The 24,769-nt window shown below is 39.7% G+C and overlaps 1 protein-coding gene and 1 pseudogene across 2 annotated transcripts; both read right to left on the bottom strand.

Annotated features, from left to right (window-relative positions):
- Positions 1-16,224: 16,224 nt before the first annotated feature.
- Positions 16,225-18,100, bottom strand: LOC121800780 (annotated as a pseudogene).
- A 2,055-nt stretch (positions 18,101-20,155) lies between these two features.
- Positions 20,156-24,146, bottom strand: LOC121799015 (OVARIAN TUMOR DOMAIN-containing deubiquitinating enzyme 12-like). 2 transcript variants are annotated; one of them, XM_042198322.1, is made up of 11 exons: positions 23,928-24,146; positions 22,759-23,070; positions 22,507-22,682; positions 22,046-22,119; positions 21,420-21,474; positions 21,069-21,143; positions 20,919-20,992; positions 20,794-20,842; positions 20,605-20,689; positions 20,466-20,522; positions 20,156-20,376 (listed from the first exon to the last, which is right to left on the bottom strand). In XM_042198322.1, exons 1-11 carry the CDS (start codon positions 24,133-24,135, stop codon positions 20,315-20,317), a joined length of 1,227 nt encoding a protein of 408 aa, XP_042054256.1. In that variant the 5' UTR covers positions 24,136-24,146; the 3' UTR covers positions 20,156-20,314. The 2 variants fall into 2 exon arrangements, 1 of the variants encoding a protein (XP_042054256.1); XR_006050132.1 differs by lacking the exon at positions 20,794-20,842.
- Between the last annotated feature and the right edge of the window lie 623 nt (positions 24,147-24,769).

The raw sequence follows: 24,769 nt of genomic DNA on the forward strand, positions 1-24,769 counted from the left end.
TAAGAATAGAAAATCTTAATTGCATCTTGCAGATTAATTGGCTGTTAGAAACAGAGAGAGAAAGACGCCCCTAGTTTTGTTTGGTACTAGGTTGTCTGCCATGACGAGGGAATGGCATAATTTTCGCGAGATGATGCATTAGATGCTTAAACTTTCAATTATTACAATTATTATATTATAAAGAGGAATAATCAACTAGTATTATTACTTTTGTCCGTAGTAGACAACTTATTCTACTCCCTTGGAGCATCCACGGGGCGCCCTATAGAGCGCCTTATGCTCCGCCACATCATCATTCTATCCTCCAACCCTTCCACTTATAGTGGGACGCTCTAAAGTCCGCCCTATAGTTTAACTAATATTTTGTTAATTAATTTTTTATGTTTTCAAATATGTCATGCAAAATTATAAAAAAGGCACCACGATGAAAGGCAAATCCTACACTACTAATTAAAAAAAGTTACAAGAGTTAGAAATAAAAAACAAGTTCACTACAGATAATAGGAAGAGCATACTCTACATCATTCCCAGCTTACGGCGCAGATCATTGATCATCCACTTGAGGTATTCGGCTTTGCCCGGGTCCTCGCACTGCATGAGGGCGTGGTGCGTGTCCAACAACGTCCTCCGGTTGGCGGCTGCCACCAACTCCGTGTAGGCATGTCCCGTAGCCGAAGTCGGAGCTGGGGCCGGGGTCGGGGTCGGGGCCTGTGAGGATGTCACCTTCGCCTTGCCCTTGTTCTTGGCAGCCTTGCTGCCAATGGGACGCCGAGAGGACATCGGTGTGCCGGAACTCTCATCCTCGTACATCGGCTGGTTGAGGTCCATCGGAGGTGCGCCGCTCTCGCTGCTCGTATAATCACCGGCGGCGGTGTTCTTCGCCTTCTTCGCCGCAGCCGATAGGGGCAGAATCCCTCCTTGGAACTTCTGCTTGTCCTTCAAGAGGAGCCAGGAGTTGTAATGCTTGAAATCTCCGTACAATGAAATGTACGACGCAACCGCTTTATCGCGGACATCCGTCAAACTCTCACCGCTGCCCTTCTCCCTTAAGCACTTCTCGTACTCCGACGAGAACAAATTGACCTGCTTCTTCATATGATCCCAGTGCTTGCGGAGCTGCTCCCAATACGCGATTTGCTTTTGGTTGTTGGCAAACACCGGGTCCTCTGAAATATCAATCCGACACCTCGTCAAGACGATGGTTTTATCCGGGTTGTAGTTCGTCCTCCCTGGGGCGAACTCTTCATTCTTCTCCTGAAGCGGCAACTTCTGGGCCCTTTTCCTGTTCCGCTTCTTCTTGGTGGTGGAGCTCGAGGCGGTGGCGGCGGCGGGGTGGGGCGGGGGCGCGGGTGGGAGATGGCTCCATGTCTGACAGCCCGTATGAATCCGTGCTAAAATCGAGATCGTACTGGGTGTTGGAGTCGAAGGGCTGGTATTCATCAGGGGTCTGTACCCGGCCACCGTGTACCACCACCAAACATCGGACTATTCGGACTTGGGTAATCACCGAGATTCATTGTGGTGTATGGAAGAGTGAGATAGAGAATAGAGAATGAGATAGAGAATGAGAGTGAATGGAAGAGTGAAAGGAAGTATAAAATGGGGTATATATATAAATTTTGAAGAATTAAAAAAAAAAAAAAAGGAAAACGCGTTGCATTGTCCGCGGTATCGTCCGCGTCGCCCGCAGTGGGGCGGACGATACCGCAGACAATGCGTGGTCGAAGGCCCATCGTCCACGCTCTATACATCGTCCGCATGGCTCGTCCGGCCGATGCGCCCCGGTGGATGCTCTTATAAATAATGATGACAATACAATCAATACTACTACTATTACTATTATTCATACATATTTAAGAACATTATTATATGAAACATGCCATTAAGTTAAAAGGCAAGATTGAGACAGGTGGTTGAAATATATTAATTGGCAAGTGTGTTCAGTTAATAACAAAGAATTGCAATTATGAAAAATTGATATTACTCCATATGAAATGGAGTAATTATTCAATGTAATGTTATTATGGAGGATATACACTCGACAGACTAGTTAAGAGTTAATAGCAATATTCTTAGATATTTTTAACTTGTTTCATTTACGATGAGTGCAGTGTTTTTTTCTACAAGTCGCTACATCATTCAAAACTAGTAAATTTAGGTAAATTCCCAAAAGTCATTTGGAAGAAATATAGAAGTCAAGTCACTCAAAGTATTTATCCTGGCTCCTCGAAGTTCAGTAGTTGGTGTTCATTTAGTACTTCTGTAATAATTTTACTTCATTTTTTTGTGAAATTATTTAGAATAAATGCCCCCACATATACAAATAATAATGATGCTTACGCCATCAATATAACTTCTTTTCTTGCAGCCCATCAACTATTTTTCTATTCTGCATAATATTTCATCTCACGAACAATTGGACAAAATTAAAACAAAATCGATTTTTTCTCGAAACTAAAATGAAAATTAAAATAGAATCGAATTTTGAATTTTTCTGCAAAACTAAATTATTTGGTAAAAAAACATGAATTTTTATTGTAATTGTGATTTCTTACTTTTAGCAATTTTTACTGAAATTAATCCTAACGTGACTTGTCGGATAGGTGGCTAAAAATGACTGCTTTGGCAAGTCGGAATGCCGATGAAACTTTGATCCCCCTCATCAATTTAACATCATATTACTACACAAAATAGCAACTCTCTCCATTATAGTCTTACTCTTAAAAGTAGAAACTTTCAAATTTTTTATTTTAGGAAATTTTTAAACCGCTATACATCAAACCACTGCAGTAAAGTGGAGCACAATCCACTAACATTAATTCCATTACTTTTTCTCTCCATTTCTCTTACTTTACTAATTTTTCTCTTCCTTTTTCTTACTTTACCAATTGTACATTAAAAATCTGTTTCATTTCAAAGGGTTCTATTTTTAAAAAAGTGAGATAGTAATTCTTTGTGATTTTTTTATTGTTTATATCCTCCTCCTCTCACTCCCCTCAACTCCCTCTCCATCTCACCCAGCGACCTTCACCACCACCAGCTCCATTTCTAATTCACCAAAACACACTACAAATTTTGTTGAATATGTATGGAGTTTGAAAAGAAGTAAATCCGTACATAAATTTTTACTTATATGTATTTTATGGCTAATATGTTTCCTAAGTATTCTAACGGTGATTTGTTTCCTTAGTCATATTTTGTGTGACCAGAACTAGAGTTGTCTATATTGCCTATATAGAGAGTTGTTCTCAGATTATAATTTCATCTAAAAACTATATAGTGAAATTAGTGCCTAATTGACATTGCTCCCTAAATATAGATACACGTCATATTAAACTGGGTAAACAATTAATATTTCATTTCTTTTATATTTGTAATTTCAAATCTTAAATTAGATGTCAAGCGCCATGATCCATCATAACCTATAATCTTACATATTAAATCATTCAATAACTTAAGATTTATCTAATGTCATTCTTATCACAGGAGTATATCATATTTATTAGTATTTAATCATGTTTGAGTTTAACAAATATCATAATTAAATGTATTAATATATAAATATGATTAATTTTAATCATTATGCATTGAATTGAATACTCACTTCGTCTCATATTAATTGTCAACATTTGACTCGACATGATTTTTAAGAAATGTAGTAGAAAGCGGGTAGAAAAAGTTATTAGAATGTGAGTCCTACTTTTATATATTAATTTTATAATAAAATGTGAGTGAAATGAGTTAGTGGAATGTGACTCATAAGGGTGTCAATTAACTTGGGACGGACAAAAAAGAGGATATTGGTGCCGATTAATGGGAGATAGATGTAGTACATGTAAATTTTATTTCCAAGAGTTCGATTAGTCTGTTGAGCTAGCCCAAAATTCGAATGTTTAGGGTTATGGTTGAAAACTTCTAACATAACAAAATTATAGTCTGCTCAGTCGCAACTTGAGTAGGGTTGACTTGAAACCTGGTGAACTGACCCAATTGACATCCCTCGTACTGCATAGAAATTGATAGAACTCCCTTCATCCCATAATAGATGTCATACTTGGATAATGACACCGAATTTTAGGAGATGTTTTGTATGTTAAATGGTGAAATAAAATATACTCCTTTAATTTAGTCCCGCAAGAATACCAATTACCAAACTTAGTAGTATAAATAAAACATCATAGACCTGAACTAAAAACATCTGGTTCTCGAAATATGGTAGTTTGCTTCAACACAAATCCAACCGCTCTCTATATATATCCAGCCCTTGTCTTCGTTCCATCTTATTACCTGCAAAATGTTCCGTTTCATGCTTCTTATTGACTTGTCTATTTAATTAAACCCTGTCTTTTATTTTTCAATTAGATCGGCCATCCATGATATACTAATTAGGTATGTTTGGATCATGATCCAGTTATAGATCATCTCATCATATTGGTCTCACCAATTTGTTGTGTGAATTTATATTTGCTTTGTGTTGAAGTAGATTATTGATTTAGCCCCAAATTTGTAGCTAGGGTTTCTTTGATGATTAGATCTTTTTTTGGAACATCCAATTGTTTCTCTGGTTTCATAATCTGAGTCCGTCCGTGGATATCATGAAGAAAAACAGTCGGTGTCTGCAAATGCAGCGTTATCAAGATTCACATTAATTCCGCAAATTAAGCAATGAGAATCTTGATGATGCTGCATTAGCTATCACCGACTCGAAAGCATGCTTGGTGATGAATCCGCGAATTTCTGATGGTGATGAATGCAGGAAAATGCAGATCACGACACAATGAATTTACGTGGTTCGATTTACTGAGGTAAATCTACGTCCACGGGAAGAAAAGAGGGCAGAGTTGTATTGCTTGATCTGTTTTCTACAGCTTACAATACAGACTTGCTATTTGATCTTTTATCTCTAGAGAGCTTAACAGAACTTAACCTTCTATCTAATCTAGGTTCTATTTATACATTCAACCAAGATTGTGGCATGCAGCACCATTTATTAGGTAGTGGATGTCGTGGAGATCGTGGCGATCTTGCATGGGTCCACTATCCTGCATGAGTTAATGACTGCTTGACACCACTAAATAGATCGTGGGTGTAGTGGAGGTGGAAATCCTGCATGAGTCCACTATCTCCTAGTTCGGTCGAATACTGAGACCGAACTGCTGAATTATTGCCGAGCAGCTTTTGCCGATCTGAGAGTAGAGCTTGATGCCGACCTGAGAGCAGAGTTTGATTGGTTGGCTTTTACCGAGCTGTAGGCTGGGGCCGAACTCTTTGGTTGTGCCGAACTGAACTCTTTAGTCATGCCGGACTGATACTCTTTAGTCATGCCGAACTGATACTCTTTCTTGGGCTTTACTGCTGTTGGGCTTGTTTAGTACGTACTCCATCACTACCCCCCCCGAAAAGCGAAGTGAATCACTTCGGCATTCTGGATAAAGGTACGGGGTAAGTTGATGTTTGTCCTCGGTCTGATGAAGTGAACTCTTCTTTGACCGGACTTGGTTTGTGTCCTAATTTGGCGAGTTTTATCGCTCGGATCGGACTTTCCGTTGTCCTAATTTGGGGATCGGACTTTCCCTTGTCCTAATTCGGCGAGTTTTATCGCGTGGATCGGACTTTCCCTTGTCCTAATTCAGGCAAGTTTTATCGCGTGAATCGGACTTTTGTTGCAGTTCGTTTCAGACGAAGTGCTTGATTTTTAAGCCGAATTGTGGTCTTGTATCCTCTTTAGAAGCTTGGACTTCACAATCGTTGGCTTATTGCAGTTCGTTTCAGACGAAGTGCTTGTTTAAGCTGAATTGTGGTCTTGTATCCTCTTTAGAAGCTTTGACTCACAATCGTTGGCTTATTGCAGCTCGTTTTAGACGAACTGCTTGTTTAAGCTGAATTGTGGTCTTGTATCTTCTTTAGAAGCTTTGACTCACAATCGTTGGCTTGTATATGTTCTAAGAAGGGGATCAGCCTTCGAAGAACAAGATACCTCAGTAACATTTGTAAGAGACGACACGCACATAGACAGACAAAACACACCTAGACAAATAAAAAGCACTTAGAGACAAAAACGCACAGAGACAAACAAAGACCAAGCAAACCAAAGAAAGCACATTGACCGAAAAGGACTCAAGACTGACTGACCGGACTGTCTCTTACAAATGGAACTTCTTGAGGTTGGAAATGTGCCATGTTCGGGGTACCTGTTCTCCTGACATGTGAGCCAATTTATAAGACCCTTTGCCGAGGACTTCTGACACCCGATACGGACCTTCCCATGTGGGTTCGAGCTTGCCCAGCTTTTCTGCTCGGCTTACTTCGTTGTTTCTCAAGACGAGATCTCCCACTTGAAATTGCAGCTTCTTCACCCTTTGGTTGTAATACCGGGCTACTTGCTCCTTGTACTTGGCTGCTTTTATGCATGCCAATTCTCTTCTTTCTTCGGCAAGATCTAGCTCGGCTCTCAGTCCGTCGTCATTCATTTCTGCTGAGAAGTTTAGAGTTCGGGGACTGGGTATGCCGATCTCCACCGGAATCACGGCTTCAGTGCCGTACACAAGACTGTACGGAGTTTCACCATTGGAGGTTGTGGGTGTAGTTCGGTAGGACCATAGGACTTGAGGGAGATTTTCTACCCATTGTCCTTTGGCTTGTTCTAACCGAGCTTTTAACCCTTTCACCAGGATACGATTTGTTACCTCCGTTTGTCCGTTTGCTTGTGGATGAGAGACCGAAGTGAACCGCTGTTGAATATTCAGCTCTTGGCACCAATTCTTGAACGTCTTGTCGGTGAACTGAGTCCCGTTATCCGAGATGAGGATGTGGGGTATGCCAAATCGGCACACTATGTTCTTCCAGACGAAGTCCAATGCCTTTGAGCTCGTTATCGCAGCTAATGGTTCAGCTTCCACCCACTTCGTAAAGTAGTCCACGGCAACGATAAGGAATTTCATTTGCCGAGGAGCTTGAGGAAGCGGTCCCACTATGTCTATGCCCCATTGCATGAAAGGCCACGGGCTTTGCATAGTGTATAGATCGGTCTGCGGCATCCTTGGGACATTTGCATGGATTTGGCACTTCGTACACTTCTTGACGAGCTGCACTGCCTCTTGTACCATGGTTGGCCAATAATATCCCCATCTCAGAACTTTTTTAGCTAAAGCTCTGGCTCCGATGTGGCTACCGCACGATCCTTCATGAACTTCTCTGAGGATGTAGTCCGTCTCTTCTGGTCCTACGCACCGCAATAACGGCTGGAGGTAAGACTTTCTAAAGAGGACTCCTTCATGAAGTTCGTACCGAAGTGCTCGGCACGTGATCTTCCGAGCTTCTCTCTTATCCTCGGGCAATTGTCCTTGATCCAGATACTGCAAGATCGGCGTCATCCAGTTCGGCGAGCTGGATACTGAATGTACCTCGGCTTCATCAATGCTTCGATGCATTAATTCTTCCGCCTTTGAGCTCGGATCTGAGGCCAACTTACTTAAGGTATCTGCTCGGCTATTTTCCGCTCTGGGAATGCGGATTATCCGAACATAGGAGAAACTTCGGCTGATGCTTTGCGCTTTGTCCAAATACTTCTTCATTCTCTCGTCACGAGCTTCACTTGTACCCAACATGTGATTTACTATGACTTGTGAATCACAATGGACTTTGAGAGATTTGACGAGCAGACTTTGCGCTAACTGGAGTCCGGCCAGGAGGGCTTCGTACTCGGCTTCATTATTAGTAGTGGGGAATAGGAACCGAAGTGAGTAGGTTACCTCGTGTCCGTCGGGAGCGACAAGTAAAATACCAGCTCCACTTCCCATCTTGTTTGAAGCTCCATCTACGAATCCGCTCCAGCAGTCCGGCGGCTCTACTTCGGATTCCAAGGGCTGTGCTAGTTCGGCATTGGCAGAATTTTTCTGTTCGGCAATGACAGGGATTGCTTGATCGAACTTGGCCTCTGCAAGAAAATCTGCCAAGGCTTGTCCCTTGATGGCTTTTCGAGGTAGGTACTCGATTGAGTGTTCTCCCAGCTCTATGGCCCATTTGGCGATTCTGCCTGATGCTTCTGGCTTGGTCAAAACTTGCCGAAGTGGCAGATCAGTTAAGACGCATACCTTGTGAGCATAGAAGTATGGCCGCAGTCTCCTTGCTGCATTTACTAACGCCAGAGCAATTTTTTCCAGAGGTTGATACCTTGTTTCTGGACTTCTTAATGCTCGGCTTGTAAAGTAGATGGGAAACTGCTTTAGGCCTTCTTCTCGTACAAGCACCGCGCTAATGGTTTGATCGGATGCCGCTAAGTATAAGAAAATCACTTCGGCATCTGTTGGAGCAGAGAGAATTGGAAGCTCGGCTAAATAACTTTTGAGCTCGTCAAAAGCCTTTTTCTGCTCTATGACTTCAGAGACGTTTTAGTCTTCTCGGCAGGGAGAGCGTCAATAGTTAGGATTACTCCATCATATTGCGGCTCGTTATCGTCTTCGGGATCCCGTTGCCTTTTCGGATCCTGAGGAGCGCAGTTCGCACCTCCCTGCTTTTTGTTCCTTTTCGGCTGCTTGCTTTGGTATTTTTTTAACGTCCCTGCTTTCACAAGGGCATCAATACCTGCAGCCAAATGTCGGCACTCCTCGGTATCGTGACCGTAGTCTTGATGGAAGGAGCAATATTGATCCTGAGGTCGGCGCGCGGCCGATTTCGTCATCCGCCTTGGCTTTTCGAACATATCGGAATGCAGTTCGAAAATTTCCACTCTTGACTTGTTCAATGGTACGAACTGAGCGGGCGGCTTCTCAGGATTGAGACGTGGTCCCAATCTGCCTTGTACCGGTGCCCTTTGAATTCTTTCAAAAGGAGTTCGGCGAGGAAACCTCTGATCGCTATGATCGGGCTTCTTTTCGTCTCCTCTAGATGAGCTGTCTAAAGACCGTTTTCGACGGTCTGCCTCATCGGCACGGGAGAACTGGTCCGCAATGTCCCACATCTCTTGAGCTGTTTGCGGACTGCATTCCACGAGCTTTCTGTAGAGAGCTCCGGGCAGGATTCCATTTTGGAATGCCGAAATGACAAGTAGATCGTTGAGATCATCTACTTGTAGGCATTCCTTGTGGAATCTCGTCATGAAGTCGCTGATCTTTTCGTCGCGACCTTGACGTATAGAAAGCAGCTGAGCCGAAGTGATCCGGGCTTCCGCTTTCTGAAAGAACCTCCTGTGGAAAGCATCCATTAGATCTCGGTAAGATCTAATGCTGCCTTGAGGAAGGCTGTCGAACCACCTTCTCGCGTTCCCGATAAGAAGCTCGGGGAACAGCTTGCACATATGGACCTCATTGAGACCCTGGTTCGCCATATTATACTGATAGCGTCCCAAGAAGTCATGAGGATCCACTAGCCCGTCATAAGTCATTGACGGTGTCCGGTAGTTCCGCGGCAAAGGAGTTCGGGTGATATCGTCCGAGAACGGAGTCTTTAATGCTCCGTACATGGCGAACCCGATATTTCTTCGGTACGGAGGAGATGGAGTTCTCCTGTGGTTCCGGTACCGAGGAGGAACAGGAACATGTCGGGGTTGAGGATTCTTTCTCCTGGAAGACACGTCACTACTGCGGTAGTGACTTTCATGTCTGGATGAGGAGGGAGAATCCGCCGTTGTCTTCTCCGGCTGTTGGCTCTTCTGCAGGAAGGTTAAGAACTCCTCCTGCTTCTTGGCCAAGAACAGCTTGACAGCTTCATTTAAATCGGGCTGCTGGGAAGACTCGGTGCGATGACTCCTGGAGTGGCTTGTTCCTTCTTCGTGAGAACCGGAGGTAGATGTCTCCCGAGGCCGTTTTTCAGACCTGCGAGCTGGACTAGCTTCCTCACGGTTATCACGAACGGTATTACGGGTAGTATGTGATCTGGTATGCATTTTTTTGGGGTGGAAAAAGGGTCAAAAATTCGCTTTATCACAAATTTGGTTCTCTGTTTCCCACAGACGGCGCCAGTGATGAATCCGCGAATTTCTGATGGTGATGAATGCAGGAAAATGCAGATCACGACACAATGAATTTACGTGGTTCGATTTACTGAGGTAAATCTACGTCCACGGGAAGAAAAGAGGGCAGAGTTGTATTGCTTGATCTGTTTTCTACAGCTTACAATACAGACTTGCTATTTGATCTTTTATCTCTAGAGAGCTTAACAGAACTTAACCTTCTATCTAATCTAGGTTCTATTTATACATTCAACCAAGATTGTGGCATGCAGCACCATTTATTAGGTAGTGGATGTCGTGGAGATCGTGGCGATCTTGCATGGGTCCACTATCCTGCATGAGTTAATGACTGCTTGACACCACTAAATAGATCGTGGGTGTAGTGGAGGTGGAAATCCTGCATGAGTCCACTATCTCCTAGTTCGGTCGAATACTGAGACCGAACTGCTGAATTATTGCCGAGCAGCTTTTGCCGATCTGAGAGTAGAGCTTGATGCCGACCTGAGAGCAGAGTTTGATTGGTTGGCTTTTACCGAGCTGTAGGCTGGGGCCGAACTCTTTGGTTGTGCCGAACTGAACTCTTTAGTCATGCCGGACTGATACTCTTTAGTCATGCCGAACTGATACTCTTTCTTGGGCTTTACTGCTGTTGGGCTTGTTTAGTACGTACTCCATCACTTGGTAAGGTATATAACTCATTTAGGAATGAAATTCTATAAAAAAAGATGGCATGTATCATCAAATCTAAGCTGTTTGTGAAATTTGTGTGCCTACACTATCCTAGAATTCAACACATTTATCATCCATGTGAAGTAGAAATTGACATTTTCTTGTCGATTTTGAACATCTTCACGTGTCAGGTTCTGATCTGACAACATGAAGAAAATTAAATAGTCAATCATTCATCATCATATTCTGTGTGATGAGATGACCTTAATTTTTGTACAGCTGCTCTAAATTATCATATAATTCTTGCAACTCTCTTCCTCCAAAATCAACTGACTGTGGGCAATAATCATATAATTTGATTATTCATCAAGTTAAATAATAAAACAACCTACTCATCAATCTTGACAATCACCTATGACTTCTCATGAATTAAACTTAACTTCGATATAGTATATTTATGTGCACGGCTAATTGCATTGTCATTAATTTGTGAAAAGAATATGGATGATTAGTTAAGTTTCTCATTTGTTTGAGTAAAATGTATTCAATTCTAGGCATTTTCAAATGCAAGAGCAACAAACACATACATAATGTAGACACTGCTTCTCTAATCTGTAAATCATCTTTGTTAATATGCTTTTCAAATATTGATAAATTCGGTTAATCTTCAAGATAGAGTTAATGCACCACATGCTACCTGAATTAACAAGTTGTAATTTATTTGACTTCCTTGTAAAACTGTGTGCTAATGTCAGCTGGTTTCTGTTTATTTTAATCATCTTCATTTCGGATTGTATTTTGTACTCTCTCTGCTTTTTTTAATTTTACTTTTGTCTGAATTGGTCGGTTTACTTTCCTTAATTTATTAAAAATTAAAACAGCCACTTTCAGAATTTCTTATTGTATAGTATTCCTGTGGCTGGGTATGTTATTTTTATGTGGTACGGAATAGAATATACAAAAACATTAGCTCCAGACTGCAATTGGTGCATGTGTTGTGGTTAGGCATGCACAAACCGGCCCGGCCCGCCGGTTAACCGCCGGTTCGGGCCCGCCGGTTCATGAACCGGAACCGGGCCCGGAACCGGCGGTTTGAACCGGCAGGCGGGTTGAAGGGTCGGAAGGGCCGGTTCAGGTTCAGCAATATATTGAACCGTGAACCGGCGGTTCGGCGGTTCGAACCGCCGGTTCAAAGGGTCGAACAATGTTTCGTAGGTTAGGGGTTCGTAGGGTTCGCGTAGGGGTTTAGGATAGCCGTTGGAACCGGCGGTTTGCGGGGTAAACCGCCGGGTTGAGGTAAACCGGCGGTTTGTCGGGGTAAACCGGCGGTTTGTCGGGGTAAACCGGCGGTTCGGGAGCCGGTTTCCGACGGTTCCGGTAACTTTTCAGAGGCTAGGTCGTAGGGTCAGTGTTTAGGCCTGCAAAACCGGTCATAAACCGCCGGTTTTCGGTCAGAAACCGGCGGTTTTCTGACGCAAACCGTGGCGAACCCGCCGGTTTAGGGTTGAACCGCCGGTTTCGGCGGTAAACCGGCGGTTCACGGCAGATTTCAAAATTTCAAAATTTTTTTTTCATCCAATTTTACTCCTATAAATACCCCACTTCTCCTTCATTATTCCTTGCCCCATTCCTTGAATTTTCGGAATTTCATTCTCAATCTCCATTTCTCTATTCTCTCCTCATTCTCTCTAATTGCGCAAGTTTAATTCTACACTTTCTACTCACTACTATATTTGTTGTGCTCATAATTTACCACTTCTTTTATACTTCATACATATTTCATTCCAAGTCCATATTACTTTTCATTTATCAATATATTCAATATGTCTTCTTCTCGTGGTGGATCGGGACGTGGTGATCGGGGCAAGGGAATAGCCCAAGATCAAAGCACTACGCGTCCCTCAAAATCTCGACGACCTAGTCGTCGAGATGTTATGGAAGAGGTTTCCCGATTGGCAGCCGAACGCATGCAAGTAAGTAATGAAAAATTTGTTTTCCAATTCACATGCACAAAATTTCATTAATTTTTTTTGCGTTCATACTTTTAACTTCTACGTACATAATATTTGTAGATGGAAGAAGATCATAGGACCGCCATGCTACTTGCTGAAATGCAACAAGGTGGGGGTAGGGGAGGTCGTTCCCAACAAGATGAGAAGTTCGACGTTACTATATCGTCGGACTCGGACAACAACGAGGATAGATCGCATTCTCGTATTCCTTCTAGCACCGGCGGAAATGAGGAGATGCCTCCCCCTGCACCCACTAACACGGCAAAAGCTTTGAAATCGGACATTTTTATCAAACACTACAAGAAGGTCCCGGTGGTGATTCCAAGTACTCATGATCCGAACTCTCAAGAAGAGACTTCGGACTTTCATGTTTACTGCAACTATTGCGATAAAGTGTACAAATGGTCCGCCGGTGGTGGATATGGCACCCTCCGTCGCCATTTAGTGGCAAAGCATCCGGTAGAATGCGGCACTGCCTCTACCCAAAGCCAACTAAACTTCCAACCCGCCGGCTCGGGTTCGTCAGGTGCGCCTCTATTTAAATATAATAAAAAGAATTTTGATGATACAATGACTAGATGGGCGGCTATGAAGCATATGCCCTTTAATGTTTTTGATGACAAAAGTTTTGAGGTCACTATGCAAAGTGGGTTGAATGTTGCAATCAAAAGAATAGGTAGAATGACCGTGCAACGATCTACCGTTCGGCAGTGCTTGGAGAAAAAGGTAGAATTATCACGTTATTTAGTTAACATGGGCCACAGGGTGAACATTTGCTCAAATGTTTGGACGGATTGTTTTAACCGTCATTCATACATGGGTATTACGGTTCACTTTGTAGACAACAGTTGGACTTTGAACAAGCGTTTAATTGGTTTTAGAGAATTTGAAAGTCCACACACTGCACCCGAAATTGCTTCTTTGATTATACAAGTGTTGAATGAGTTTCAGTTATGCAACAAGATATTTTCTATTGGTTTTGATAATGCAACTGCCAACACCGCAAGTATTGCCGATTTGATTGCGGCTTGTACACCGGTAATTGGAGGTAAGTATTTTCATCAAAGATGCATTTGCCATATTTTAAATTTATGTGTACAGGATGCGCTTGAATTATGGCAAAAGCATGTTTCTCCTATTAGAAATGCAGTTAGATTAATCCATCAAAAGCCAGCTATTGGCAAAGCATGGAAGAAATATTGCCATCAAAAGAATGTCAGGTACACGAATTTTACTATGGATGTGTCTCATAGATGGAATTCGACATATGATTGTCTGAATTCTACTTTGACACATAAAGATGCTTTATGTGATTTTTATAGAACTAACCCCTACCGTGATTTATATCTTTCGCATAGTTGTTGGGATAACAGTTTGGCTTTATTTAAATTGTTCAAATATTTCAAAAATGCTACTGTTGAATTGTCGGGTGTTTATTATTGCACTGCTGTTCGTGTTTTGGAGCATTGCATGTACATATCCCTTGGTTTTAAAACTGCAATGAAAAATGCTTCCTCTTCTCCCGAGTTAATGTGCGTTTTGTATTATATGATTGAAAAATGGCTCAAGTATTTCAGTGAGATTCCTAACGTGTTTTGATTGCAAAGGTATTGGATCCAAAATGGAAATTAGCAGGTACCTCTAGAATTTTAGATTTTTATTATAACAATTTGAGTTCAATTGATCTTGGTCCCCTTCAAGCAATCCAATCGGATACCAGTGACGAATTTGGAGTCGACCTCTCAGAAACCTTTCAAATAAACCTCCCGGACCGGTCAGTTGTGCAACAAAACCTCGAGTATAACTTGCGCTCTCTCTACACCGAATATGAAACCAAGTATAACACCACTCACCAAGTCAGAAGACCCCCTCCTCCACAACATAACTATGGCTTTGCATTTCAAGCCGATTATGATGACCCCGACGCGCAATCCCAACTAGCCGACCTATACAACTACAGCACCGGCGGAAGGTCCTCAGGTATGGTCAGTGAATTAGATTTATATTTTGAATCACTCTTTTCCTTTGGTGATGAAGGTCCTACTCCTCCCGCCCAAATCGACGTCCTCGATTGGTGGGGAACCCACGAGAAAGATTTTCCCATCCTTGCTTCAATGGCCAAGGAGATTTTTTCTGTTTCGGCTTCCACCGTCGCCGTCGAGTCCGCTTTTAGTGTTGGCTCGCGCATTTTGGATGAATCAAGAAGTAAGCTCTCGGCGAAAAATATGGAAGCCGTGATGTTACTTGATGATTGGGCCAAAGCTGACGTCCGAGAACAAGAAAATGATTGGAATGATCGTCAAGAGGGATCACAAGATGAATTCACCGGGGATGAAGATAGGCCAACCGTCAACCGCCGCCGGCCAAGCCAAATAGGTAAGTAAGGTAAGAGAACTACGTGGACTTTGATTCCCTAATGCAAATGAGCAATTGGGATACGTAGGCACCTCAACTTAAATTTTTAATTTAAGTTGAGCTCAAGTCCTTTTTCTTTTATTTCTTTTTTTTCCCATTAATTCCTACTTTAAAAATATGCAAATACAATTACATAATTGTATTTGTATATACTCTAGTCGATGAAGTATATTTCTCTATACGGCTAAATGAGGGAAACTTTTGACAATTCTACTATAATTGTTGATTGTTAGACGAAACTCAACATTTAAAGTTGAATTGCTAAAGGTGTCCTTAATTTAGTTATGTAGAAAGATCTTCTTCGCCGGTTAATATATAATACACTTATACGTTTAAGAACTTCAACGTCATTTCTTGTCATTTGTAATTAGTTCTTCACTAGTAGTCTCATTTGTATTTAAATTTTGTTTAAGACTTCAAGACCGCCATATGTTTTCAATTTGTAATTGTTGTAACATGTAACGTGTAATTTGTAAACATGCAATTTCAATAAAATTGCAACTTTAGCCGTATTTTTTTCAATTTTATTTACTCACATTTCATACAAAAACAAACTTGAAAAGTGTAATGTAATTTGATTAAAATTGAAAAGTTGAAAATGCAAAAAAAAAAAAAAAATTCGTCGAACCGTCGAACCGGCCCGGAACCGGCGGTTTTGAACCGCCGTGTAAACCGCCGGTTTTTTGAACCGGAACCGGAACCGCCGGGAGCTAGGCGGGCCGGTTCAGGTTCATGGATTTCTCGACCCTTGACCCGCCGGTTCGGGCCCGGAACCGGCGGTTCCCGACCCTTGTGCATGCCTAGTTGTGGTGTTACCAAAGCTTATTAATTTCTCTCACCAGCAGTTCACCCATTATCTCTAGATTTTGCTATAATCACGCGGGTGGTACTTTTTCATTATTCCTGGTAATATTTGGACGTAAATACCCTTTAAAGCATCATGAATAGTGAAAAAGTATCTCTAACGTGATTATAACAAAATCAAGGGATCATGAGTAATAATTTTAAAATCCAGGGATTATTGGTGAAATAAACTCATCTTTTATGATAAGGAGATATTGTGATCACATCTTTTATTGGATCTTGTAGGAATATGATAAGGAGATATTGTGATCACATCTTTTATGTGTTTATGCTACATTTATGCATCAATGAATTCAAATTGTGTAGGAGACTGGATTAGGAAATGCTTATTTCAAAATTGTCAAACATAACTAAAGATCCCACAAAGTAGCTTTCTACTGGAAAAAATAAATAAAGGGGGAAAAAGTAATGAAAAGTAAAAAAAGTGGCAGTTTTTATGTACATTCATAAGCAGGACTGCCACATTGTGAGCAAATATAATACACAGCCATTCAAACAGAATAAGTATTATATATGCAGACTAGATGAGCATATATGTATAAGCTTCAAGCCCTTGGCTGTTTAGACACTGTCTGAGCTTGTACAGTGCTCGACTCTCCAGTTGTCTAACTCTCTCCTTCGATAATCCAAATCCGCCACCAATTTCAGACAGGGTTTTCTGATTTCCGTCGTTGATGCCAAATCTGGACCGGAGATCTTCCTCTCCCTAGGGTTGAGCACACTCAAGAGATTCCGAACATGTTGCCTCATCAGCTGCTTCGATACGCCCACATCCGGGACATCAATTGTAGAGTCTGCAGTGATTTCCTGTAAGAACATCATCCATCAGGGTAAAATCGTGTACAAGATACAAAAGAAATGACATTTTTTTCAAAATTATATGAAAATAAGGATACCTGATATGTGGTAGTTTGGTCCATCCACACGGGCTGTTGCATGGAAAGAGGCACTCTAGCACTGGATAGCAATTTTTCCATTCTGTCGACCGATATTCCAGCACAAGCTGCTATGTCTTCTCTAAAAGGGTTGTGGTTGCCTTGTTGGATGCATGTTTTCTTCGCTTCGTACACCTTCGAGAGAAGGCCATAAACATTCTCCTGAAATATCAAACAGGTTCAATGATTTGAGAGAGCCAGATGGAAAGAGATTGTCCTCGGATGCTGAAATTGTAAAACGCAGAACAATACCGGTAGGCGAATTGTCCTCGAATGCTGAAATAGCGCTTTCCTAATCGATTGCCTTATCCACCAATATGCATAAGTTGCAAATCTGCAACCCGCTTGAGGCTTGAATTTCTCTACACTCTTCATTAGACCCAAGCTTCCCTCCTACAACAAAGTCGAAATACATCATAAAAACTCATCTTCCCTGGTTTCATGTAATCATTTCCAATAACAAAATAAACAAAAAATACGATTGTAATTCTGTTCCTGTGTCAGAGAAAAACTTGGAAATCACCTGCATGAGATCCTGAAGGTTAAGCCCACGCCCTTGGTACTGCTTAGCAATGTGAACAACCATGCGGAAATTGGCATAGATTAACTTTTGTCGACTGCTGGTTCCAATGTGAATCTGTAACTTCAAGGACCGACAACTAATCCCAGCGGCTGCTGCCCACTCCACTATTGTAGGTTCACTGGAGGACTGAGCATGAAGTCGAGTTTTCACTTGTTGCAATTTCATTAAGTCCTACACAAATGAATAGTTTACGAGGAGCTGTGACCATACAATCAGGTTGATATCATCAGAGGGAAGTCCCCAACAAAACAGGCAATCAGTGCTACAAGAAACCTGTATCTTAGTTATTAACTCTGCCTCTTCTGTTGCAGTCAAAAGTTCTGTTGTTTCCGGTCCCCGTAGAAAGAGCCTAAGAGGATCATTCGGATCAAATTTGGTATCAACCTTTTTTATGCGATCCTGGTTTCCTGTGATGATTGGTCTCCTGAAACTCAACTTTTGGCTTAGGTACCCTCCTCTTCTTAGTTTTCCTCTCCAGCAAACGAGTAGACCTCACAGCTCTGCGCATAGGAAGCGAAAAAGGAAGAAAATATGTTAGGTATCATCTTGTCAGAGATTTTTAAGGACGCTAACAGAGGCAAAAAAGATAAAGACTAGATGATGAAGCATACCTTAAACTACAAGAATCATAAACATCAACTTCCAAATTTTTTGCTTGTTTAGCAATTGACATTGCCTTTTTGCAAGATGAAAAGGCTTCTCTTGCAAGCGAAACAACATGATCGGCTTCTAAGTCAGTTGAATCTATGCTTTTATTTGTATTGGAATCAGATGTCAAAGGAAATGAAGTGCCCTTTTTTCTGTAAGATGCCAATATGATTACAGAAAATGAAATAAACTAAGTGGATCAGACAGAGGTATGCCGCAGGGAGAAAAATTATGGAAAAGTTTGCAATAAAACTTCAGGTATCTCTGATAGTTGATAACTCTTACAAATACCATAATTCTGGCCTGCGTAGCAACTGGAGCTCAATGTCATTTTCAAGCTGATTAGGATCAACATCGTCACTCCCATCATGAGACGAAGATACATGTCCAAGTTACCTATCAAGTGTTTTCTTCAACCAAACAGAAACAAAAAATAAGATATCAATTTTTACTGAGACAAGAATAGTCTCATTTTCTTTTCTTTTAAAAACTGTCTCTCAATATATACAATTAAGATATCATTTATCCGTTCTTCTCTCATTTTATTTTGCATATATGTCATAAATAAGAGTATTTTTGAAGAAAAAACTCTCTTAAAAGAGATTGTCACAACCGAAAGGATTAGCGTCAACTCAATCAAACGTTACACCAAGGGAATAACTTTATCTCTTGTGGCGGCAACCAAACTCTTTGTTAAAATTTTCAAATCTTCAATATTTGAGAACTCAACTTTATCAACTACTATATCACTGATATAAGTCTTAAGTTGATAGGGAAGATTCAGTGTACGAGAACTCATCCGGATAAAGTTCTATAAGACGAAACAATTTGTCGATATTAAAGCTAGCAAATGAGTTTTTTGGACCAATGTAATTCATGCACGTAAGTAATTTTTTATTCGCTTTTAGGAAACGATTCTCCATGAGCAAGTAAATTGGTAACCTAAGTATAATAAAATGTGAATTTTATATTTCAGATAAGTCTATAAAAAATACGAGTCTTTTTATAGACAACGACTCAAAATCAATTTGAGTCTTATGGTAAAACTTTTTTAAGAAATGTTTGATTTTTCTTTTAGTACATTAAAACTTCAGTAATAAGAAGATATATTTTTTAAAAATAAATAAGAAAATGTACTTAGATATTATACTATTATTATAATGAGGCCATAATCTTTAATGCATAACAAAATTTGTAGTATGTACTATCGTACTATATGGATGAAAATATGGAAGATTGAGATTTAAGAAAAACGAGGGTCATTATATTTTCATTGGAACTCATTACATATGTAAAATTTTCTGATATTATATTAACTTGTGATAATAAACGGTTGTTAACATCTGTCATTTTCACTATTACAAATTTAAAAGTATATTTAATCACAATTTTTATATTATTTTAAATATCTATCTAATCCGATCGATTGCGTAAAGCCCGCGATAGCAATAAAACCATAACACAAAAATTTCTTCATCATAACATTGAATATACATGTGAGCTCTTTATGTAAGCATCACCCTTGTTCGATACACGTTCAACATTGTTTGTTTTGTTTTCTATATTTAGTTTGATCTAATACATTAAAAAATGTTGAAATTTTTAATTTCACAAAATTCATAAAATTCAACAACTCGATTTGCTCGTTTTCTCTATAACTTCAAATAAATAAATAAAATAACATATTGAGCTTTGATTTTTATGAATTTTATGAAATAAAATTTTTTAATAAAATTTTTTAATGTGCTAGAATGAAACTAAGTATATAAAACAAAATAAACGAACGCTAAAAATTTGCTAGACAAGTATGGTACACCATGATAATTAAGGGGGGTTTGACTTTCATTGTTTGTACTTTCTTATAATGAATATTGAAAATGTTTATGTATAAATTTTTCATTAAAATTTCTTCCTTTGAACATGTGCAATTAAAATTTTGTTAGAATTTTATAAAATTACTTTGAATTTGATACTCTCCTTGAAAAGTTTCTATTTTTTACTATTTTTTAAGAATGGAGATGGGAGATGATTTGCTATGGAGAGCCCACACACCCCCATCATCTAACAACAGAATTTCAAGTAGATAAAAAGAAAGATTGATAAATTATGAATTTATGATATCCGGACTTGTAAATTGTAATCCTTAATTATTTACGACAACATATAATACTGAAGATCATCAAATGAAGACAAGGTGCAGTGGCAGCGATGCAGAATTCAATCAAACACCTCAACATTTCTACTGCTTGTTTCGGAAACTCCACCACTTTTTCTTCCTCTTAAAATCACTCGGAGGCAGGTCTGATAGACCAAAGATTTCATTTTATAATAAGCTAGGATTGTCAGCATAAAAGAATGAAAGATGTTATATGACAAATGACAGGTTTTACCTCCCTGGGGATAAATGGAGTTGTAATGTACCTCAGCCCAGAAACTCAAATGCACAACTGCACAACAAATCTCAAACATAATTATTATTCCGAACCATCCAAGCATCGCAAACAAGCATTATTAGTTAACTGAACTGACCTCTTTTTGACTTTTGTTCTTTCGGGAGTATCTCGATGTAGCATGTATCTTTGAATGAAGTTAGTACAAGAATCTTGACACCGTACTGTCACACGAAAAATAGCCACATCTGAGTTCTATTAGCAATATACTACTACTATCTGACACACGGCATACATATCAGGCGGTTTAGGGCAAGGCAAATAATACCGAATCTGCAGCTGCTTGCAGAGTGACATGATCACCCCACTCCCCCCTCCTGATTACTAATCGTGTTAAGTGTTCGCGGTGGTTAAAATTGAAGGTTAAAGAATATTGAGATAAAAGAAGTATACTTGGATATCCTATTCAAGTAGTCAGCAAATTCCATCGGGACATACCCCTCGTACATTTCTGGATGTGCTTTGAGCTGGCAAACATGGTACATGTCAGTTACAAAATAACCCCTTAGACCATAAAACAATTCCTTTTAAAAATACACCAACCTGACGAACAACCTGCTTTCTGACAAATTTATGGTGTTCAGGGGTCCGATAGAACTGATCAGATAAAGCACGAAACTACAGAAAACCATAGTGAAAACTGGAACTAATTTTGAATTGCGAAAGTACAATACAACAATGTAAGAATACTCAATAGCTTATAACACAAAGTGAAAGTTCAATTTAGGGGAAGATGTCGAGCTGTATGCTTAGCGTCTCATCAATTACTAGCAATACATAATGGAGAAAATTTAGCTTTTAGAATATGTACTAAGAGATAATGCATTCAACTCTGTTCTGAAAATTTTATGTCTACTGATACTATAACATTTTGGTAAAGACTCACATACTTACCTGACAATTTCCATCTCCTTGAACTTTGTGCTCAATCAAACCATACATCTTTAACCTGAAATGAAAAGATCAATTATCAAAAACGTGTTCAACCAATTCAATATAAAAAGTATGGGGAAGAATATCAAATGCAAGCAAAACCCATAGCAGAATATAAAGTGCTAGATTTATGAAGCTAACAGACTTGAGCATCATCAATGGTAACCTCTATTGCTAGAGGCTCATTTGAAGTTCAAAGCAGTCTTAATAGACATTACGAAATATGGGATTCTTTGCTAGCTAACCACTTAACTATTTATCTCTTAGCTTACCAACAAAGCTTATCAAGAGGTAATGCATAAAAAATAGTTTGAAGGAGTCAGAGAACAATTGGTTTCTCCTGTTGAGTAAAAGAAGTTCCAGCTCAAAAATCGTTAAATATTTCATCCTAGTGTAAAATTAACATAAGGTAAAGAGGGAAGGTGGTGGTATTGACAAAAATAAATTTAAAGCGCTGATGCAATAAGGAAATCAACACACAGCATCTGGAAAGAAACAAATTCCAAAAACAGTTATACATCTTAATCCACTGATTCAAATTTTAGAGTTTACACTATATGCCAACAACATAATAAGGCAAAAAGTACCTATCCAGCAGCCTTTGATGGTCAGTAGTTGCTTCGTCTACTGAAGGTATGTCCCCATTAATCCTTGGAATATGCTGTCAGTGGTACCAACAGAACACTTAAATATCCTTCAAAGGATTATTCCAAAGTAAATTTCTATCATGCCAAGCACACAAAATCATGTCCTATTAGTAAGTTGTTCAGCTGCTTCAAAGTTACAATTTCGGTAATTTGTTAGCAGTTTGGTTAATCATATGTAGATTTTCCTATAAAAAGATTAACGGATGTCTTAGATATAAAATGATAAGATGACAAGGGCACATTTGAAAATTAAATTTATCAAGAGAGAAACATTAAGGCAACAAGATAAAATGAAGAAAGAATCTTGAAGATGGGTATGAAAACATCAATTAGCAAACTATGTATAGTCTAATGACTTCCAAGTGAGTCAAATTCTTAAACTTCATGGAACTGATGCTTACAGGTACAGGAACCATTTGATACAACCTCTTCTCAACTTCTCCATCAAGTTCAGACTCATCCATTATGTCCAGATTACAGGAGTAATCATCTCCCTCGCATGATCTATCTCCAGGGCTAGAGCATGGGCTCCCTGCATCATCACTCTCATATGCGCTATCGTCTCGGCCTACGTCTTCTATAGATTTCTCGGAAAAATTAATGAAGTAGGTTCTAGCGAATATAAACATGCAAGAAGGAAAAGAAGCATGTACCTGTATAATAGTTACTTGAAGAATCATGCCAATCTGGGGCAACAGTGGAATCTTGCAAGTATACCTCCCCAGAATGTGATAATACTGGGTGTTCTTCAATTGACAACTGCGACAATTCTTCATGCAGAAGAGAATGTGCAACGATCTCATCATTTTCAGTGTTGACACATGGATCATCTCTAATGTACTGTTCGTGGCAAATCTTCACATCATGTTGGGTGCTGTCTCCATAGTAACTGTTACTGAAAATACTGTCGATGTTGAGAAAACTCCATGGAGCAGCATCCGGTTCTGGTTCATGCATTTCTTCTTCTGGTGAATGCTCACAGAATCAAACAAGCATTCATCCAACAACAGCTGAAAATAATTCCTAGCTAGCCAGATTGTGTATTATTATCCCAGCTACACACTCTTTCCGCAGTATACCCAATAAGATACCTTGATGAAAAATCCTATCACCACATTCAGATAAAACAGTATCACCCAAGATTAACTATTTATCCATCTAACGTTTTTAATCATCTGATACCCTAACATTTTTCACACATTCTTGAGAAGGTCGACAACATGGCTCTATCAAATCTAAAATGTTAAAGCTCCAACAAACATATAAATCTAAGTAACACCTAACAAATTAATGAAGAGAACAACTATTCCAATCATTAGTTTATTGATCAATATCCATATGCAACACAAAAAAATGGATCTCCCATCATGACCAAAGCTTGAGCTCCAATTCATTACATGGTTTACTGTAAGTCTGTAACTATTGGCTTTCCTTCTCCAAACAACAGTTCACTCTATATCCAAAAATCTATAGAACACCCTTGTTAAGTCTTTAAACATGAAATTCGTACTCTGATGATCATGAAATCTGATAAATAATGGTTTGTTGTGGTTTCAAATTTTCAATGTCACTCTAATATTGCCATGAAAATCAGGTAACACTTACGTCAAAGCTAAATCCATCGATTAAACGTTCTCCGCAGTAACAAAAATTAAGCCTATATACACAAATTCCATTATCCTAAGCAGAAATTAAGGAGAAATATATGCATCACAACATAGAAGAATACAAAACTTGAACTCAAAGTAATTCCAAATCGCAATTACAATCCAATAAAAAACCGAAGTGAAAGCCACTCGATGTGTAACCAATTAAAACTCACCTTCAGTTGTAAATGTATATGGCGTATTGCGGCTATGAATAAGCAGACGAACGCAGTGTTTAGAGAGAGAAGATAGTGGAAAGGGAGGAGAAATGTGAGGTTGGTTTAGAACTTTATTATAAAGCATAAAGGGCATCCACAATGGGACGCCCGATGCGTGCCATTGTCCGCGGGCGTCATCGTCCGCCCTATTGTGGGTGTCCGCCATCGTTCGCGCCCTACGCCAACGCCCGATGCATCGTCCGTGGTTGAAGCGCGTACGATAGGCTATCGTCCGCGCCATTGTGGGCTCGGCGGACGATGGACTATTGTCCGCGCCATCAGACGCCTCATTGCGGGATCGGTGGACGATTGTCGCGGACGATGCCACACGTTTTTTAATTTTTGTATAAATATCCCTACCTCACCTTCATTTGTAAGGTTTATTTTCACGATTTCACTCTCGAAACTCACATTTGTAATCGTGTAACTTTTGTGTATTTATTAATGCAATATTCTCCGATTTTTAGTTACTCGTTGTGTTATAAAATTAGTTTGCATTATATATTTGAAAACATTTAAATTAATTAACAAAAATCATGCGTTGAGGGAAATGGTGGCTTTTGCGTGGATCGAAAGATGCCGTTAACTTAATCGCCCTTTTCCTTCAACACTAGGCAATAGGCATCCCTTATTTTAGGTATTGACTGCAATTTTTTAGGTTATTTGGGATTCCAATATTCCAATCTTTTCTTTCCATTTTCAGTTAATTGCGTTTATTTGATGCTCTTTCGGGTTTTATTCGAATCTAATCAACAAACAAGAATGTGAAATTGAAAATTTTGAAAATTTTCAACTCAATA

Source organism: Salvia splendens, chromosome 4, assembly GCF_004379255.2.
Source record: "Salvia splendens isolate huo1 chromosome 4, SspV2, whole genome shotgun sequence".
In the NCBI taxonomy this organism is placed as follows: Eukaryota; Viridiplantae; Streptophyta; class Magnoliopsida; order Lamiales; family Lamiaceae; genus Salvia; species Salvia splendens.

Coding starts and splice junctions, on each gene's coding strand:
- LOC121799015 (XM_042198322.1), bottom strand. CDS start 24,135: ATGGCGGACACCCACAATAGGGCGGACGATGACGCCCGCGGACAATGG. Junction 21,475..22,045: donor CATCAAAGGCTGCTGGATAG/GTACTTTTTGCC, acceptor TTTTCATTTCAG/GTTAAAGATGTATGGTTTGA. Junction 20,690..20,793: donor TGCAAGCAGCTGCAGATTCG/GTATTATTTGCC, acceptor TTCGTGTGACAG/TACGGTGTCAAGATTCTTGT.